This window comes from Pseudophryne corroboree, chromosome 7 (assembly GCF_028390025.1).
Source record: "Pseudophryne corroboree isolate aPseCor3 chromosome 7, aPseCor3.hap2, whole genome shotgun sequence".
In the NCBI taxonomy this organism is placed as follows: Eukaryota; Metazoa; Chordata; class Amphibia; order Anura; family Myobatrachidae; genus Pseudophryne; species Pseudophryne corroboree.
This window is the reverse complement of record NC_086450.1, coordinates 154794574-154808933: the sequence shown is the minus strand read 5'-3', so window position 1 is coordinate 154808933 and position 14360 is coordinate 154794574. Positions and strand designations below refer to the sequence as shown.

The following is a 14360-nucleotide window of genomic DNA, read 5'->3' as shown; positions in this document are numbered from 1 at the left end:
AGTAGCCATAGAAATTTAGATCTGCAAAGGGTGTTAAATAATTGATATTGCTTATATTTAAATTGTTCCATCTATTTATGGGGAAAAAAAATTCTCCATGGATTTTATATTTTTGGTCCTCATAGACATCCACCTCTGCAGTGTACTTCTACCCCAGAAGCCAAATACATGTTGGCTACCATTTCTATAGTACACTGTGTGTACATATAATGGCAGGTGTTATGTTTTATGCCAGTATGGTCAATCCTGGTCAGTTCATGGTTCACACCTACTCTCTGCACCTAGGAGAGTCTACAAACCAGAATTGCACTTAGGCTTGTGGACAGCACAAATATTTGAAGAAATGCAATAATGCAATAAATAGTGTTAAAGACAAATGATGTCCAACCGCCTACCCCTTTAGAACCACCTATTTCATGAGACTAAACATTTGCATTTGTCTGCTAAAACATGGCTTATTCTTGTCATAAATGAATGATGAGAGTAATAATCCTATAGATAGTAAGCTTACGAGCAGGGCCTTCCTACCTCTTTGTCTGTCTGTTTTTACCCAGCTTTTTTCTTATATTACTGTTATTCTAATTCACAGATTCTCAAACTTGTCCCTCAGGACCCCACACAGTGCATGTTTTGCAGGTCTCCTCACAGAATCACAAGTGAAATAATTAGCTCCACCTGTGGACCTTTTAAAATGTGTCAGTGAGTAATTAATACACCTGTGCACTTGCCGGGTTACCTGCAAAACATGCACTGTGTGGGGTCCCGAGGACCGAGTTTGCGAACCACTGTTCTAATTGTAAAGTGCTACGTAATATGCTGTGCTATATATATAAGAAACTGTTAATAATAAGAATGTAAGATGTATACATTTATAATGTTAACATTCAGAAAGTCAACATACAGAATGTTGACACAAAAAATATTGTGATGGTCTGAATGTCAACATTCAGAATGTTGACATTGACAGAATGATGATATTGACATTGATAGAATGTCGACATTCAATATGTTGACAGTCATAATGTAAGCAATGACAGAATGTCAACACGACATGTCGACATTGTGAATGTTGACAATATAATGTCGACAATCATTTTATTTAAAAATGTTGCGGTGAGGGTTAGGCAACAATTAGGTTTATGGTTAGGATCAGCCATTATTACCTCCTGAGCGGACTGCAGCATGCTCGACAGCATTCACATTGTTAACATTATGGGGCATATCCTATTAGCCCCGGGAAAACATTAGGTGTGAAAAATGTATGCTTGTTCTGGCTTATCGGGGGTAATAGGATAGCCCCCAGTGGGACAATTAGCCCAGGTAAATTACCGGGGCTAATTGGATATCCCCCTAAGTCAGTGTTAATATTGTGAATGTTGACATGTGACATGTCAATTTCTCATCTTTGTCAACATTCAGAATGCCAGCAAATTCTAACACACCTCTATTTGATATGTTTTAATTTTTTATTTCTATTGGGCAAAGTGTTCCTAGCTCATTGCAATGCAAGGAACGCCAATAAAATTTATCTTCTCTGCCCCTTTATTTTATTTCAGTAATCTTACTTGTATCTTGTTTTTAGACTTCACCACCAAATCTTGATAAACTGTACATCTACTCATGCTTTCTGATAAGAAGTTTGCAGACCTGTAACAAAATAGAGATAATGGGTGAAACAGTATGCCTGTAAGGGCTAACCATTCCTTAATTAGCCATCTTTAGTGCAGCACCTTTGCCTCGTAGAGCTTGGAGAGGTCACACTGAGTGTAATCATGCTTCTGCAACTGTACAATTTGTCCCAGTATGATGCCATTATGCTCTAGTTCGGTCCTGATTCCAAATGCTGCTTTGAACCAATTTTCCCCTCTGAGCTGTTTGCATTTACAGTAGCTCTGCTGCACTGGGCAGTCTCTTTGATCATGAGGCTGCTTGTTGAAGAGAGTTGAGGCTGTGTGTTAAGCCAAGTTTCAAAATACAATGATGTTCTAGTCTTCTTGAGACATATCTGAATTACATCATCATTCCCTGAAATACAGAATAGCTGATTTGAGAATGAATGGATAATAATGATGCCAAGTGCACAGCTGATATTTGAAGGATGTATTTTCTAGGGAACTTTGTAACTTTAAGTCCCAATTTAACTTACGTGTGCTGTGTATAAGTTAAACACTAGTCACTGTATTTAGAAATGAGAAATAATGTCAAAGCAAGTTATTTCTCTCTGCAATTGACCATAAAAGTTTACATCTCTCCGTGGCATGTTCTTACTTCCACCCCAAGCATAATAAAATGTCAGTCGTCATCCCAGCTGTTTTCATAAGGGGGCAAACTTGTATTGTTAAACTCACACACTTCACCTTCACATATGCACCCAGGAACCGAACAAGTCAATTAGAAATGCCAATTTGCACTATAAGCAGCAAGGTTGTGCGAATTGTGTCCAAAAAATAAAGCGGGAAAAGATCACGAAAAAGTGGAGAAACCTTCCTGGAGGGAAATGTAAAAGGGTGTGAGAATCAGAAAGTGAGAGATTTTTTTTTGGTTTATCCTGGCAATCATTTACATGGCAAAACCAACCTGTATATGTACTAAGCTAAAGATAACACCATGCCTTGCTACTTAATTCAAGAGTACCATCGCAAAAATTGGATTTGGTTCATGCTATGGTTTTTAGCATTATGGCATTTGTACTTGCCAATTGTATGCTTGAAAACTTCATTTAAAAAAATTAACAGCGAGCCTAGCAGAATAATACAACAATTAGCATTCCTTTAGTACAATTGAAAATATAAAAAAAAAACCTATAAATAAAAGTTATTAAAGCATTCCAAGACATACTGGCATCATTTATCTTTACTACAAACTGCAATAGTCCCAAAACAAATTAGATGCTAAATGACCATTTGTAACAGTTTTGCAAAAACACATATAACATTATTATGTTAATGTATTACATGATAAATATGCACATCCCATTAAATGTACATGTCTATTAAGCTGCTTAAAGAAAACATGAATATTTAAATAAACCCCATTACTTATGGGAAAATTTTATAAACATTATTCTGATTGATTAAATTGTTATTATCTTATTGTGTTCAATAATTAAGAAAAAAGAAATGTGATGAATTATGTACACAAACCTTATACACAATCTATTTATCTAGTTTATTTAGTGGACCCTAGAGTTCTTGTTAACATTAAAAACATCAACATTATTTATATACTGTACATAGAACCTCATTTAGAAGAGGACATACTGTAAATGCACATTGTGTTATTTCCCCACAACTTGCTGTGTATTTCAGTGTGCAATGCGCATCAGTTTGCAAATTGTACATCTTTGTCCCTGGTGACACATCTTGCACTTATGGAAATGACATGTGGTGGGGTGAGGCAGGTGAGGCATAGGCTTTCCTGTCATACTAACGTTTGTGCCAGAGATTTGACTGTATAATGTATATGAAGAATACAAAGAATATGTAAAAAATATCTACTTTGTATTATTCTAAACATTTAGTCTATGGCAGGTGAGGGAGTGCATCACCTGCTTATCTTTTCCGCCCATCTCTAATCAAAGCCCACCAAATTTCCATGAGTTTATACTGCTGCACCTTTGTATAATGACCACACGAACCATTTGGCTCATATATTGTGTGTAAATCTGGCTCTGGTACTAACAATTGCCTCCTGAGAAATTTACCTCGCCGCACGTCCCTGACTTATGGCACCCTGAGACAAAGGAGCTGAGGCGGGGCAGGGGAGTGTAGATGTGGCCAGTGTACAGTAAGAGTGTGTCAATGTGAAATGCCGCACTAAATGGCCATCTAACAGGAATAAATACATCTATTTGGAGAGGGATGACTTACGGATACTTGACCCCTGGTACAAGTTGAGAGCTGATGATAATGATGGTTTATGGCTGTGTCTGATTAGCTGCATGTATCTAAGACACAACCAGTTCAGCAAATATAGTATAATTGTATGGCTGCAATTTAATAGGGTTCCAGATTACTCAGTTTGGAAAGGGTATTGCTGCTGATATGCTATTAATTAGTGTGTACCTTAAAAAAAGGTGTCACCTGTATTTGGCATGCAACGGCACCCTAGAAAGCTGCTGTCTGGAACGTCCTATGATGCTACTAAGATCGCTGCTTCTCCTCTGGTGTCAATAGTCCCACCCCATTGTTGTGATGTCATTCCTATACAGGTTCAGGCTGATGGGCCAGCAAAGGTTGCGCTATCAACCAGCTATGGCCCTGTATATTCCATAACTGTACAATGGTGTCTCTGCTACTATGATTTAATCAACTTTTAAAACAATTAAACAGCAAATTGACTCTGCACTAAAAGATATATGACTTGGGAAAACCCGTCTGGCAGAAAATATCATACTGTTTTAAATTATATAAATACAAATTTATTAAAAGTATATAGACCGGTCAATTAAATTAGAACATCTTCAAAATCAACATATATTTACCATATATATATATAGAGCACACATTTTCACAGCTTTTATAGCAGCTTTAATGTACCTTCAGATATGCAAAAAATCTACTGGATTTACCTATTCTGGGAGGTGGATCTATAATATTGTAATATAGCAGACAAAGGAATAAAGAAACTTGTCTGTTGTTACTATTGTGTCCATATTTAAACATGATAATTTCTGGTATTTAGATATCCCATTTGTTCCAGGTTTTTACAAGCAGTGTCTTTAGTTATACTGTATTTCCAATCAGACAGGTATTGTGCCTGTTATATTGCTCTTGTAAGCATAGGACGCATATTGGAGTTAGTTTGCCCTGCAACCAGGATATATATGAGAAAAGGCTTCTCACTAAGGTGAAAGCATCTTAGGAGACTTATCTCATCCAAATTTGGGGATGTTTTCTGTGCTGCCATCAAATAGGCGTTATCGATCTATTCTTTGTCGGACTAGCCGGTTATGGGGTAGTTTCTTCCCGACAGCAATACACATGTTAAATAGAACAAAATTAAGATAAAAGGGGAGTGTTCTGGTTTGAGAGTTCTTCCTTGTCCTCATGATTTCTATACTTGCTTGCTTTTTAATTTTGTGGATTGTTCATGTCTTGTGAACTATTGATGATAATAAAGTATTATTATTATTATTATTATTATTATATGATTAATAGTCTGTCTCCACTGCAAGGGTACGGATAACCCCCTTGATAGTTAATGGGGGGAGAGAGAAAAGAGGGAGACTAATCTCAAACCATATATTTTTTCTCTACGTCAGATACCTTGTTATGGTTTAGTGTCAGTCCTGTTGCTGCTGCAGCTTTCTTCCAGCCTCTACCTCAGTATCACTGTAGAAACACTTGGGGCAGATGTATTAAGCCTGGAGAAGTGATAAAGTAGTGATAAGTGGAAGGTGATAACACACCAGCCAATCATTACAGGTTTGAAAAGTGACAGTTAAGAGCTGATTGGCTGTTACGTTATCACCTTCCACTTATCACTGCTTTATCACTTTTCCAGGCTTAATACATCTTCTCCACTGTGTCACTGCACATCCGTCTCACCAGGGCTCCACACAGGGACAGGCAGGTTAACCGGGGGGTCCAAAAGGTCCAAATTCTGACTAGTTTCACACCATCAATGGGAGCTTTAGCAACGGGAGCTTTATCTCTTTGCCATACTGGTTTTCCCATGTCAGATATTTTATAGCGCAGAGGCAATTTGCTGTTTAATTGTAATACACCTGCCTATAAGACGCTGCTGTGTGCAAACCACAAGCACACTTTTCTGCCTTTTGCTGCTTAATTTATTAAATATTCTCTTTACACTTGATTTTTATATATATTTGATAATATAGTTTATTAGCGCCAGGCCGTTTGTGTTGTATAACTTTAAAAACAACTGTGGGTCAACTAGAAAGGTGGGGCTGGATGTAATAGCGCCCAAGTTCGGCTGCCGTGCGAAATGCCGGCCAAACGCAGCTTATTTTTATAAATGGGCAATCATGTACATGGCATGGTTTAGCCTTGTACATGATTGCCCCTTTAAAAAAATCTGAATTCGGCCATCATCCCGCACAGCCGCCGAACTTGGGCGCTGTTACATCCGGCCCGTGATTTTGAATTTAAAGACTGAAGTAACAGGGGCAAAAGTGCAGAATTTGTGGTTCTAGCAAAGATATTATATCTTCAATGCAAAGATTTAATGCACCCCATGGTATACTTCATACAGGTTGAGTAATGATGAATTCTGTAGCCATACTATGCATGTTGCTCCATACAATTCTTAATCAGTCAGTAGCAGATATTAATCCTATAAACATCTGCATTTTCCTGACTAGTACATCAGTTCTGAAAACAGTATGAAGAATTGCTCTCTTCTTTCATTCTTACAGCTGGATGTATTGGACGGACTGGGTAGAAGATGTGGTTGATGACAGTGTGGGTCGTATTGAGATGTCCTGGATGAATGGATTTAATAGACAGGTTTTTGTGACCACTAAGATGCTGTGGCCGAATGGTTTATCTCTGGACTATGAGAACAACTTGCTGTACTGGTGTGATGCATACTATGACCACATTGAGCAGATCCTCCTTAACGGGACCAATAGAAAGGTAACTTAAATAGAATTCTTATCTTTTGTACAGTATAATGTATTTTGATTTTTTTTTTAACTATTATATACTACTGATAATACTGTTTTGCTGCTTTGCTAATTGTTGCCTTTAATTATACTCATAAAATATGTGTAAATATCAAAGACAGAATATATTTGTAACATACAGCATGCAACAAGTGCCATTAAAGTGGATGCAAACTGCTTTCATTGCAGTATTGATCTGGCAGTTGACCAGAGCATTCCGCTGCAGGGGCAAACAGCTGTTGTCTCAGGATTGGATCAGGAAAGGGCCATATAGAGATGCACCCTAGTCAAATCAACCGATCAACTGCAGTTAATACTTCAACATGTTTCCATCCACTTTACAGATATTTTTATTTAAAGTATGTTAAATACTTAAAAATGAGAATACCCCCTTCTCATCCCCCACAAACTCTCAGACCCATCCATGAGTCATTGTCCCCCTCCCATACCAATCAGGAGAGAGCTCCAAGAAGGGCAGATTAGATGGGACAAGGGGTCCTTATCTGCCATCAGATTCTGTTCTTATATTTAAGAAGCTGACAACACAGTATGCAGAAGGGAAACTTGGGCATTACAGTTCTCATAAGCAGTAAAGTACAGAGTGGGTGTATTAGGGAACTGACATACAGAATGCATTGGACATTTACAATTCTGCACAACAGAGCATATTTAGATGAGTATCCCAATGTGTGTCAATGCTCGTGGACCAATGACCAATCAAGCTACGGAGAGTACTTTTCCACCATTATCTTACGCCCTCTCCAAACACATTCCAGAAACAATGTTGGGTGCTCAAACTGGAGTCCCCATCTACACCTGTTAAATATTATTTTAATATTTGTTTCCATGAAAAAAATTTTTTTTTTGAACAGTATTCGTTACTGGCGGTCAGGAGACCACTGGTCAGCATACTGATGCCGGTATCCCAGCAGCAGCATGCCAGCAGGGGTCAAGCATAATAAACCCCTTGTGGGTCACTGTGCTCGCCACGCTGCGTGCTCGGTGGCGTCCTGCGGTCGCCACAGGTTCTATTCCGACTTTATGGGTTCTGTGGACACCCATGAGTGGGAATAGTCCCTGTTGGTCAGCATGCCGACCATCAAGATTGTGAGGGGCGGGATGTAGGGGGAGGTATTGTGACCGGCGGTCTCCTAACCACCAGTCACATAACTACGTCCCGTTTTGAATGTGGGTGTAACATTAGGTGCACAAGTTTGCCCAGTCTGAATTTAGTTTTCCTGACTTCATCTGTTTGCTATTGTAATAAGAACATGCTAAACGCTGCACCCCTGCGTATGCTGTCCATGTCATAAGCAATCTTCATGCCTGTCATGCATAATCACACATTTAAAAAAGTCCACATGGCAACACAAAATATCACTTGCACTGCACAACTGCAACTTAGGGGTGTATTTACTAAGCCTTGGATGGAGATAAAGTCCCTGGAGATAAAGTACCACCCAATCAGCACCTAACTGTCATTTTTCAAACAGCCTGTGACATGGCAGTTAGCAGCTGATTGGCTGCTACTTTATCTCCAGCGACTTTATCTCCATCGAAGTCTTAGCAAATAGACCCCTTAGTGCTTTCAGATGATCCTTACCACTCCTGATGGTAACAAGCTCTCTGTAGATCAGAGGTACTGTAGGGAACAAGTGACATTCCACCTGCTGTGGAGCTACATATCCCAGCATGCCCTACCCCTTCAGTAGATAATGAATGATATGTGTATACCTGGATCAAAATCTGCACACAGACTGATGATACTTTTATGGTGAGGGTAGAGAAAATGATGGCATATCATTGTCCAACCTGAGCTGCAGCTTTCTCTGTTGAATAAACACTAGTATGTTGACATGGCTCCTCCTTCATGAGCACCATGGTGCAGCACATACCTCCTAGAAGGTTGATACAGTACCCACCTTCAGAACAGTTGGCAGACTTGCTCTGTCTCCCACGTGTTCTTGCAGTTTTGGCTACCTTCTGCTGGTGTATGAGTCGCAGCTGCTGCTTGTCTGGATTCTGGAGTTTTGGGGCCTTGCTTCGAAAAGGTACAGTATATGTACCATTCACCTCTAGTAAACTGTAATAATAATATAAATTTTATCCATAATTAAGAAATATTCCTATTTTACACCAACCAGCCAACATATAATTAGCAGCATTGTGACTTAAAGCAATGATTTTATTAATCACTAATTTTATTTTAGGGTGGACAATCCCGGGCCATATTTTCAATCTCTGTAATCGGGATTAAAAAGTGATTTATCTCGGGAAACCTGGGATTGGTTTGTTTTCAATGTGTACCCTTCTTGCGGGGCCGTGGGGTGTGAGGCAGTGCTGGCAGTGAGGTCTGGGTGGCGGGCAGCTGGCTGGCTGCGCAATGTGACCTCTGACTTCAGGTCATGCTGTGCTGTGCGCACATGCAGGGGGAGCTGAACAGGGGGAGACAGGCAGCGTCTGAGCCTCCTGGGGACGCTCAATTCTGTGCAGCATTGAAAAAAACAAGGGGATTTTCTAATCCCAAAATCCCCGGGATTGGAAGCGCCTTCTGTATAGTGTCCTTTTACTGGGTCAAAGACATAGAGACCTGTGACACGCAGAGTAGGCCAGTAAATACCATTTTCATATTATTGTGCTTTACTGGAGGAATAGTAAGGGTCATGCAACAATTCCAGATGTTGTTTGTTTGGGAAAACCGTAAAGTTATCTTCAACCATTGTAAATGTTATTATCTATCACTTAATGTTTTATTTTTTCAGGTAGTCGGTAGTGGGAAAGAATTAAATCATCCCTTTGGCCTCTCTCATCATGGCCAATATATCTTTTGGACAGATTATATGAATGGATACATATTTCAGCTCAATCTAAAAACTAATAACATTTCCCTACTAAGACAAGAGAGGCCTCCACTGTTTGGTCTTCAAATTTATGATCCCAGGAAACAACAAGGTAAAATATTCCATGAGCTACAGCGTTGCATTCACTATACCATAAATAAGTGATATGTTGTTTTGCTGACTTGAACCACAATATATTTTTTACCTTCTTATTGAAGCTATTTTCTTTTCATGAACACTAAAACAGACATAATTTGAAATAAGTACAGACAAGTCCAATTACAAGGTACAGTAATTGTAAGTCTGTATTATCTGCAGTTTTAAATTGTCTTCCTGTAAATTCTCCACAAATACAGATTCAATTTAATTCCCTTTCACATAGTTTCTGAAGATAAGAAAACAGACATTTTCAGAAAGATTAGACTTCAGCTACATAATGCAAAACTAAATGTATATCAATACATTTCTTGTGATTTTCTGTAAAGAATACACAAAAACAGGGACATTTCCCCTTAAGGGAAGTATCCAATTAACTGCAAAATCACTGCAATTATTTTGTGTGAATCTTTTGTGCAAAAATTGCAGCAAAAGAGGCTTTTCTCACATATACACACTCCCCATTTTCACCTTATCCTATTCCAAACGTGCAAAAATGGAACTTGTGCTGAATAAAAATTAGTGAAAAATCAGGGTGAAAATGGGGAATTCAGCCTGTACTTTACCTCAAAAAATGCCAAACTAACATAGGAAAACAGTATAGAAGTATATTATAGGTCATATTAAATATATTTAAGGTACTTAAATTGGGTCAAGTGGATGTTAAATGCATTTTTTTTAAATGGACAAAAATTATGAAAGCAAGTTTTTATCCAGGAAAATAAGTGCTCAAATTTAATTTGGGGTACATAAAAATGGGCGTAAGTATAGATTTGGGTCATTTTATGGGACTTTTAAAAAAAGTGTAAACAGACTGAGTACTCCCACCTGCAAGCCTAAAAACACTTTTCCCACCCATAAAGCACCCCAATATACCTATTCTACACCTTGAACCCAAAATTCTATCACTTTGCACTTTTTTGCCCCAAAACTGATATGTCATTATTGGGCAATTAAAAATAATTAAAAACTTCTAAGTGCTTAGTTAGTCATTAGGGGATGTCCCACGGGTTCTGAACCAAATTCTGAAATTTGTACCTTAAAATAGGGATTTTTCCCAACTTTCCACCTGCTCAGAGTAGATGAAGTAAAATTTGTGGTAAAAAAAATTGCGGGAAATTTTTTGCGGCTAATTGTTTAGGAGTTTTTAGTTATTCACGGTAAAAGCCTAGGTTTTCGTGTGAAAACGGTTTATTGCAGATAATTGGATACCCCCTAAGAAGATGTATTTTTGCCTGGTATCTAACTGAATCTTTTTTGGGGGGGTACAAAAGATTGCTTAGAAAAGAAGCATACATCGCTCTGTGTGTCTGCCCATAGCAATAGCCGCACATCGCTATCGGCGGTACTAGTTTGGCCTGCATGCAGGCACAATCTAGTCAGGTTGCTTACTTCACTGCTGCATGAAGTGAGTGCCCCCCCATCCCACCCTCGCTCAGCACATCGCGCTCTGTGCTGAGTGGGGGGAGAGATGTGTGCTGAGTGTTCTGTGCTAGATCGCTCAGCACACATCTCCACGTGTAAATAGTGATATTGTATAGCCATGTAGCCCACTTTGTGGGACTCACCTACTGGGAATTCCTGCAGTAGGAGGTCCCACGTGCAAGTATCGGGGCATGTGTAGTAGAGATGTCCCCAGGATTACAGTGTGGGTGCCATGTTCCTGGAGATGGGGGAGAGGAGGTGGGGGTGGCAGGACCTGCGCTGCTGCCAAATGGAGGTACAGGGAGGGGGGGGGGTGGAAATCACAAACCTAGAGCTAGGGGGACAGGCTGGACAAGAAGGGAGGGTCACCCTCTCTTAAGTACTGCTTAATCCGGCCCTGCCTGCACCAGCCTATAGATAACATAAGTGTGAAAATCAGTGTCCACAACCCCTATGTGCTTTGCATATGTGAGTACACACGTTACAACCCAGTTACTCATCTTCTGTCATAAGTGAAGAAACGCTTGACATATGCATGTCTCTACATCACCCATACTTAAATATGATTGGTTCTATAACATGCGTAAGATGCACTGTGCCACAGTAGTATGTTCAACCCACTGTTACATAAAGAGTTTGGTCTTTGCACAAGAGAGTTAAATAGTATAATGCATTATAAAAACAGAGGGGGGGGGGCAGTGCGACCGCTGGTGTCCACACTTATAGGATGTCAACCGAGACTAAAATGTGATAGAATATGACATCATTATTAAAAACTAAAAGCAGTCCAATAGACTAAGTAGAATAGTATAATAGCACAGTTAATATATCTTATCTTTCAATGGAAGTGAGAGGAGCAGTCTGGGAAATCCAAAAACACTTCGTCCTGAAGTCCAGCACATATAGAACACAGAAACTCTCAGTAATGATTAGGGGTATACCAAAGAGTTATGTACTAATAACCTCCTTCTTTATTTCAACATGACTCGGAAGGAAATAATCTTATTTATAAGTTCATTCAAAGCAAAGTGTTGTTACTGCTGCCCTATAAAGGTTAAAAAAGAAAAAGTAAAAGATGCACCATGGACAGAAGATGTGATATACAGTATAAAGTGATACATCCGAAATGACCAATGGTTACCTGTCTCAGGATAAATGCAATGTATGCAACAATTAATCAAATGTAATGTTTTATAACAAAGTAAAGGGGATATATATATATATGTCTATATATATATATATATATATAAATAAAAGAAAGGAATGGGGGGTAGCGACCAATGGTGTCTGTAAATAATTACAAGATATTTAAAAAATATAAACATTTATTTAAAATTTTTAACAAAACTTTTTCTAAAAATGGGATGAAAAGCAAATACACATTCATATAAAATAATAAAGTGCAAAAGTATTAAAGTGCTTATCTGAGTCAGAGGTCAATTGGATGAGACTTCATCTCTGTGACGAAACGCGTTGGACATCCAATTGACCTCTGACTTTGCAGTGAATATTTGCATGGTAAAAGTGAAATCCCTGCACTTTTTTTTTTTTGTCATTTTCAATCTCTTGAAAATAAGATGATTTGAAAATTATTGTTAACAACTTTTCTGCTTCCTCAGGGTAGAAAAAGATAACTATATTGTGTATGTTTCCAACATCTTCTCATGGAGATTGCAGCTGCCTGTAGTTCCATCCCTCTGCCATTCCTATTCAGTAACACTTGGCAGGCAGCAATGACTACTGTTAGGTCTAACATGTTACAGTACATTGTTGCAGCTCTCTCATAGAGTTAACCCTTAGGGTGTGTACACACGGTGAGATCCTTGTTATGCCCGATTTTCACTTGCGATTTCCCCTGAATTCCCCGGAGCCCAGCACCACCGATTTTGACTAACTTTTCTTGAGATATGGACTATGGGGGTCATTCCGAGTTGTTCGATCGCTGCCGTTTTTCGCAGAGCAGCGATCAAGTGAAAAAGCGGCAATTCTGCGCATGCGCATGGTACGCAGCGCGCATGCGCTAAGTACTTTCACACAAAACTTTGTGGTTTTACCCAAGTTCGAGCGACGTTTTTCTGTCGCTCGAGTGATCGTAGTATGATTGACAGGAAGTGGGTGTTTCTGGGCGCCAACTCAGCGTTTTCAGGGAGTGTGCTAAAAAATGCAGGCGTGCCAGGCAAAAGCGCAGGAGTGGCTGGAGAAACGGGGGAGTGGCTGGCCGAACGCAGGGCGTGTTTGTGACGTCAAACCAGGAACTAAACAGACTGCATTCATCGCAAGATAGGAGTAGGTCTGGAGCTACTCAGAAACGGCATGACATTTTTTGCTTAGCGTGTACACTGCTGCTAAAAGCAGCTAGCGAGCGAACAACTCGGAATGAGGGCCTATGTGTGCTTATGATTTTGGCTTATGTGAGATGTCATTGACATGTGAGATGAACTACATCGTACACCGATCTAGCAAGGATTTACTTGCCTGCACAGTCTATCTTTTCTTGCGATGCCAACCTGGCGGGACCGCGCATCGGGATCGACTTTCACCTTGCGATCTGCACTAACTTTATATATAGTCAAAATCGAAAGAAAATATCTCACCGTGTGTACACACCCTTAGTGAGGAGCGATCAGGTCTGAATTAGGCCCTTTGTTTCTACTAATGTAGAATTTGACATGTGGATTCAACTTGCTGTGTTACTGCTGTTTGGGAGGTTCATTGTGTTGTACTGGCATTAATAATAATGGTACAAGACACAAACATGACGCCAGAAAGTATAATACTGTGAATTTTTTTTCCATTAATGAGGGAGTTGTTACGTTAGCATAAAGCTTTCAATAAGACATAAAACATTGCTTCAAAAATATACTTTAAAAACATTGCTTCATAACATTATTTATGGAATCTTTTTTTATTATAAATCATAAAACTATGAACAGTATTTTTTATCAGATCGATTGCATTTACTCAGTAGCAAAACACTTGTAGTCATATAGGTATAAATTTAAGTTCTATTTAAACACTGATTAAAGTTAAACAATCCCAGCACAATAGTGTATAAATTGTTGTGGGCCAAGATAAGTCCCAAAGCCTAAGGGATGCGCACTGCAATAAAGAAACATTGATTATGGATAAATTTTATTTAATTCCTTTAAAAATAAATTGTACAGCTGCTGGAACAATCCCAATTAATTATACGATTACAATGCACAGAAATGCAAGCAAAGATTGTTGTTGACTATAAGTCTTCACGGCCAAATAAGAGTCATTGCAGCTTAATGATACGGTGGCAATCACAGTGTTTCATTCCTGTTACC

The 14360-nt window shown here is 39.0% G+C and overlaps 1 protein-coding gene across 1 annotated transcript in view; it reads left to right on the top strand.

The window, feature by feature from the left end:
* The window catches only part of LRP1B (LDL receptor related protein 1B), a 1835733-nt gene that overhangs the window by 746667 nt on the left and 1074706 nt on the right, over positions 1 to 14360 (top strand). The window contains exons 13-14 of the mRNA XM_063932605.1: positions 6380 to 6599; positions 9391 to 9580. Coding sequence (XP_063788675.1) covers positions 6380 to 6599; positions 9391 to 9580 — 410 coding nt within the window. The remainder of the gene's footprint in view (positions 1 to 6379; positions 6600 to 9390; positions 9581 to 14360) is intronic.